Below are 6,000 nucleotides of genomic sequence, written 5' to 3'. Positions count from 1 at the left end.
TAAAAACTCTCTACCATACATACAACTGATTCATCACATGCCTTGAAGATCAGAAATCAATAGCAGAAGAAATAGAACGAGTCAACAAGGTAGGTTGATATTGACAGGAAAGAGGAAACCATGTAGATTCTCCACAAACTGCATTTATTCTAAGTTTTTTTCCTCGAACACTGAATTTTTAAGTTACAAACTGCTGTGTCAACTAGCAACCTGAAACTGTCCAACGATGACACCAGCATGGCACCCTTTTCCCCTTCCGTAGGAGTAAAAACTTCATTCAACATCAAATCCCTTCTCTTGAACTTCCTGCACAACCTCATTCTTCATCCGAAACCAGAGCTTCTGTGCTTCCTGGTCAAACTTTTTTGACTGCAGTCGCTTCTGCATGTTATCAGGGTCCATGTTTGCATCAGCAAAACCTTTGGGTCCAATTGTGGTACCTAGAGAACCTCCACTTTTTATGAACTCCACAACTGCCTCTTCATCACCAGGATAGGGGAACTCCCTGCGCTCATAAAGATGTGCCATTTCTTTTTCTTCCTGCAGAGTACCGAGGATAGCTTTCAGAAAAAAATATACTAAAACGTACAGAAATAAGCTGAAAGAACAAACATCCCAAAGCTATTTATCCCGATGTTGCAAAAGAAATATTTACCTCGAGGGCTCATTATGGATAATCATGTTTATCAGAGAGAATTTTGGTGCCAGATAAACAAAATCTATTTTTCGACAGTGCACCTCATTAGATTTCCTTTTTATTCTAGTTCTATACATGAGAGTCATCGATGAGACATATAGGGCATGCTTATCAATTGATAATGGATGACCAAATATACTATTTCAGTAAACTCTAGTGAGGCCTATGCAAGAGTTGAAGGCCGTGATACTATCCATGCATGACCAACCCCACAGAGAGTTATCTGAATTGCCTCCTGTCAAAACAATGCATGATTTCTAATCAATTGCTTGGCCAAAATCACAATTTAGTAGAAGTCCTCGCTACGGTACTGACCATCCAAGAATGTCATCTAACAAAACTGTAGAATGGACAGTACCTGAATTCATCTATGTCTTAAGTCACAATATGGAATGTGTTGACATTATCTATTGGCAATTCTAGACCATACTAGTTCCAAACACTGAACAGCAGGATGAACTTATTGTACTGACCAGACAAGACAAAAGGTCACAGCAATTAATTCTGTTTGCTCTGAGAAAGGAACTAAGGGTCACCAGACATACTTTGGGACGTGGCTTGAGTGCCCACCAGCCAAGCACCGACGTCTCATTCCAGAGCCAAGCGACACCGAAAAGTGCATAGGTGCAGAACATTCCCTTAGCCATCCGCTTAAAGAAGTAGCCGTCCCCCTTCTCGAAGCCCATCCTCCTGAACTCATCAAAACACAACAAGAACAGAGATAACATCAGTAATCAGTCCGTGCACAAGCAAGTACGTGAGGCGCGTGCTCGCTCACCTGAGGAGCCTACGGGCCTGAGAACTACGGAGGGTGAGCGTGTGGATGAGGCCTCCTTGCAGGCTTACCTGAAGTTGTTTGAGCAACCCCTTCCTCAACGTCACATTGCGGCTATCCTCTCGCTGTTTGGCTGGGATGAGGGCGCAGCTCCTTTGATGGAAGAGGAGCTGCCCGGGTCGCCGGCTGCCATCCTGGCCTGAGCCATGCGATGGTGGTGGAGCTTTGGGTGGTTCTTGCCATGTCTATAAACCCCAAATGCTTGGTGTGGAATGTGCGCGGGCTTAATTCTCTTGCCAAGCGCACGGCGGTGTTTCAGGTTGTTTCTGTTGTTAATCCGACGATAGTCTGTCTCCAGGAGACTAAATTGTGTACTTGTGACGCTGCTACCATTGCCCAGTGTTTGCGCCGAAACTTTGATTTCTTTTACCTTGCGGCGTCCGGGACTCGTGGTGGTATTTTGTTGGGTTGGCAGCCAGCTATTGTCTCGCTCTCCAATCGTCACTTCTCGGACCATTCTCTGTCGGCGAGAGTGTCCTCGTCAGAAGGCGATTGGTGGCTTACTGGGGTGTACGGTCCTCACCGAGTGGCTGAAAAACCGGCATTCCTGCAGGAGCTGCGGGAGGTTCATGACCTGCTAGTTGGTCCGTGGGCTTTGATGGGGATTTCAACCTCATCCTTTACCCGGAGGACAAGAGAAATGATCGACTTCATCGGGCTCTTATGGGGAGATTCCGGCGCTTTCTCGCGGACCTGGATCTCAAGGAGCTTTTCCTTAACGGCAGGAGATATACGTGGTCGAATGAGCGGGAGAATCCCACCTTGGAGCGGTTGGATCGGGTGTTCGTGTCGATTGTCTGGGAGACGTCGCGGCCTAACGTGTTCCTTTCAGCCATCTCTACGACCACTTCGGACCATGCACCGCTCCTTCTTGAGCTCAATGCTAACATTCGTTTTGGCCGCCGATTCCAATTCGAGGCGCATTGGGTGAAGGCCCCGGGTTTCCTTGAGGTGGTGTCCAATGCTTGGAATGCGTTGCCGTTGATCGCTAACCCCTTCAGACGTGTGGCGGTCAAGTTGCAGTTATGTGCGAAGCGGTTGCGTAGCTGGAGTGACAAACTCATCGGAGACATTAAGATCCAGCTGCTAGTTGCCTCGGAGGTGATTTTGAGACTGGATGTGGCCATGGAATCCCGTGCTCTCTCCCTGGATGAACGTGCTCTTCGCACCAAGCTGAAGTTGAAGTTCCTCGGTCTCTCCTCGTTGGAGCGATCCATCTCCCGGCAACGCTCTAGACTCCTGTGGTTGAAGGAGGGGGATGCAAATACTAGGTTCTTCCACCTTCACGCGAGTCATCGGCGGCATAAGAATTTCATTTCCCAACTCATGGTGGATGGGCCCCTGATCACCGAACATGACCCTATGTCGGCTGCGGTTGACGAGTTCTCTCCAACCTCCTAGGTGCTTCTGTTGACCGGTCCTTTGCTCTCAACCTTGAGTTTCTCGGGGTGGAAAGACATGATCTGTCCGGGCTTGAGGGTGAGTTCTCGGAGGAGGAGGTGTGGAAGGTTGTCTAGGAGCTGCCCATGGACAAGTGCCTGGGGCCTCCCATGGACAAGTGCCTGGGGCCGAACGGCTTCACCGACAGATTCTATGCCGCCTGTTGGCCGGTGATCAAGGCGGATATCATGGATTGCTTCCACTCGTTGTCTCGGCAAGATTCTCGTGGGCTCGTCGAGGTCAATCGGGCTTTCATTTCCTTGTTGCCAAAGAGGCCTGACGCGAGGGAGCTAAAGGACTTTCGTCCCATTAGCCTTATCCATAGTTTCGCTAAACTCATGGCTAAGGTGTTGGCATGCCGATTAGCTCCTAGACTGCCGGAGTTGATTGGAACTCATCAAAGCGCCTTCATCCGTGGCCGTTGCCTTCATGATAACTTCGCTCTCGTCCAGGGTTCCGCGAAGTTTCTTCATGTGGCGCGAAGAGCTTCGATTCTCTTGAAGCTGGATATCATGAAGGCGTTCGACTCCGTCCACTGGTCCTTCCTTCTGGATATCCTCTCCCGGATGGGCTTTGGTTCTCGTTGGTTGTCATGGATCTGCGGCCTCCTCCGGACGGCTTCTACCAGGGTTCTCATGAATGGCGTCCCCGGGGAGGAAATTGTCCATCGCCGTGGCTTTCGGCAGGGAGACCCACTCTCCCATGTTGTTCGTCTTGGCAATGGATGTTCTGAACAAGTTGTTGATCCGTGCCTCGGAGTTTGACATCCTTGCAGACTGTGGCCTGCGGCGTCGTACTTCAATGTTCGCTGACGATGTGGTGGTCTTCCTGCAACCTGACACGTGGGAGCTCCGATCCTGTTCCGCCCTCCTTGCGGATTTCGCTCTCGCGTCGGGCCTCGGGGCGAACCTTGCGAAGAGTGCGGCCCACCTCATTCGTAGCTTGGAGGCCCAGCGGCTTTTAGTGGCCAGTGAACTTCAATGCCCGATCGCTCCGTTCCCGTGCACATACCTGGGCTTACCTTTGGGTATCCAGAAGCTTTCTGCGGCCCAGCTCAAGCCGTTGGTGGACAAGGTTGCGGGCCGGTTGCAATCTTGGGCTGCGCCGATACTGTCCAGTGGGGGCCGCCTTACTCTCGTCAAATCAACGCTCTGCGCCATGCCTATCTATTCCATGCTTTCTCTCGATATTCCCATGAGTTCCATTGGCGCCATTGACAAGATTTGTCGTGGTTTTCTTTGGAAGGGGCAGAGAGAGGCTCGTAGAGGTCATTGCCTGGTTGCGTGGGAGGCGGTCTGCGCGCCTGAGCGGGTTGGGGGTCTCGGCATTCCTAATCTCCGCCTTCTCAACATGGCGTTGCGTGTGCGCTGGTGTTGGCTGGAGAGAACGGAGCCTTGGCGACCATGGCATGGCCTGGGGATTTAGGTCTCGACAAGCTCGATGACTCTGTTTGAGGCAGCCACCTCGGTTGCCCTTAGCGATGGCCGCGACACGAGCTTCTGGTTCGACCCATGGTTAGATGGTGAGCGGCCGAAGAACCTGGCCCCCGCCCTTATTCCGGGCAATGTTGCTTCCTTCTCGGTGGCGGCTGGCTGCCTTGGTATCTCGTGGACGGCATCGGTTAACCCCAACTTGAGCAAGGAGGGCATCCAGCAATTTCTCCTCCTTTGGGACAGGATCGCCAATGTCGAGCTGGGGTTCGGCGTTGACTCCTTCCGCTGGAATTGGACTACCACTGGCCAATTCTCAGCCAAGTCGGCCTACTTGGCCTTCTTTGAGGGGAGAGTGGAGTTTGCCGGCCTTGAACTTGTTTGGAGCTCCAAGGCACCCAGCAGGTGCAAATTTTTCCTCTGGCTTGCCTGTAGGGAGCGTTGTTGGACGGCAGACAGACTGGCTCGTCGGGGTCTTGAGCATCCGGCTAGATGTCCTCTTTGTGATCAGGTCCAAGAGCACATCTCCCATCTTTTGTTGGGCTGTTCGGTCACGCGTCTGATTTGGTGGCAGCTCCTGTCGTTTTGGGGCAAGGAAGAATGGATGCCCGATTGCAATGCTACGCTTCTCGATTGGTGGGCTTCTGTCCCGCTCGTTGGTAAGGAATCGGTGGACTTCCCGACGAGCTCGACCTTGGTGTTTTGGTCGGTTTGGAAGCATCGGAACAGGGTTGTCTTTGACCATGCCCAGGTCAATCCTCCGGAGTTGTTGAGAGAGATTGCTAGAGAGGCGGAAAACTGGAGTAGGGCCGGGCTCTTTAAGACCCAGTCCTTCGCTAGGTTGCCGCGAGAGTGGAGAGACAATGGTTGAGTAATTTATATCCTCCCCCTCGTTGGGGTTTGTAGCTGCGTCGCAGCAACTCTTTCTTTAATGCAATGATACACCTGCTTGGGTGTATTCTAGAAAAAAAAACATTCACCTGCAGAAAAGGATCAAAGTGAAGGGGGTTTGATTACGTTGTGGCATTTCGTCGAACAGGTAGGCGTATGTCTGCTGTGAATTGATCTGAAACATGAAGAGAAAATAAGGAGGTAGGAACTTATGTTTAGAATGAATGAATCATACCCAGGCATGGTAGAAGAAGACAAATAGATACTTCCTCCGGTCCATATTAATTGTCTCAAATTTGTCCAAATATGGATGTATGTACATGTAAAAAGTGTCTAGATAGATGTAATATTTCGGCAACTAATATGGATCGGAGGGAGTATATAAATCACGAAAGATAATTCACCTAAGAATTGCAGAATCATATACAGTTTTGGAGATGGAAAATAGGAAATGGTAAGGTTAGAGGGAGGAGAGGAGGAGAGATTGACATAAGCAACTAAGCAGGTAATATAAACATTTTGACTAATTTTACCACAGAACTAAGCAATAATATGAATTTTGAACATGGTAATTAAGTGCGAGATTACATTAAAAGTATGGTGGCACTACCTTCCCAACAAAAGGAGTTAAATAAATTTTGAACTACAAAATGCTATTAGGACTTTAGGAGACAAAGCACCTTTTTGCAAGGATACATCAGTTCTGT

The 6,000-nt window shown here is 49.9% G+C and overlaps 1 protein-coding gene across 1 annotated transcript; it reads right to left on the bottom strand.

The window, feature by feature from the left end:
- On the bottom strand, positions 1 to 2,368 carry LOC100843452. Its single transcript, XM_003566477.4, has 4 exons — positions 2,267 to 2,368; positions 1,476 to 1,717; positions 1,243 to 1,387; positions 1 to 540 (listed from the first exon to the last, which is right to left on the bottom strand). The coding sequence occupies exons 1-4, from the start codon at positions 2,366 to 2,368 to the stop codon at positions 274 to 276; spliced, it is 756 nt and encodes a 251-aa protein (XP_003566525.1). The 3' UTR covers positions 1 to 273.
- Between the last annotated feature and the right edge of the window lie 3,632 nt (positions 2,369 to 6,000).

Source organism: Brachypodium distachyon, chromosome 2 (genome assembly GCF_000005505.3).
Source record: "Brachypodium distachyon strain Bd21 chromosome 2, Brachypodium_distachyon_v3.0, whole genome shotgun sequence".
Classification (NCBI taxonomy): domain Eukaryota; kingdom Viridiplantae; phylum Streptophyta; class Magnoliopsida; order Poales; family Poaceae; genus Brachypodium; species Brachypodium distachyon.
The sequence above is the reverse complement of the archived record's forward strand: the minus strand, read 5'-3'. Positions and strand labels throughout refer to the sequence as shown.

Coding starts and splice junctions, on each gene's coding strand:
- LOC100843452 (XM_003566477.4), bottom strand. CDS start 2,368: ATGGCTGAAAGGAACACGTTAGGCCGCGACGTCTCCCAGACAATCGAC. Junction 1,718..2,266: donor TCTCCCGCTCATTCGACCAC/GTATATCTCCTG, acceptor TGGGGTTTATAG/ACATGGCAAGAACCACCCAA. Junction 541..1,242: donor CACTCAAGCCACGTCCCAAA/GTATGTCTGGTG, acceptor GGTACTCTGCAG/GAAGAAAAAGAAATGGCACA.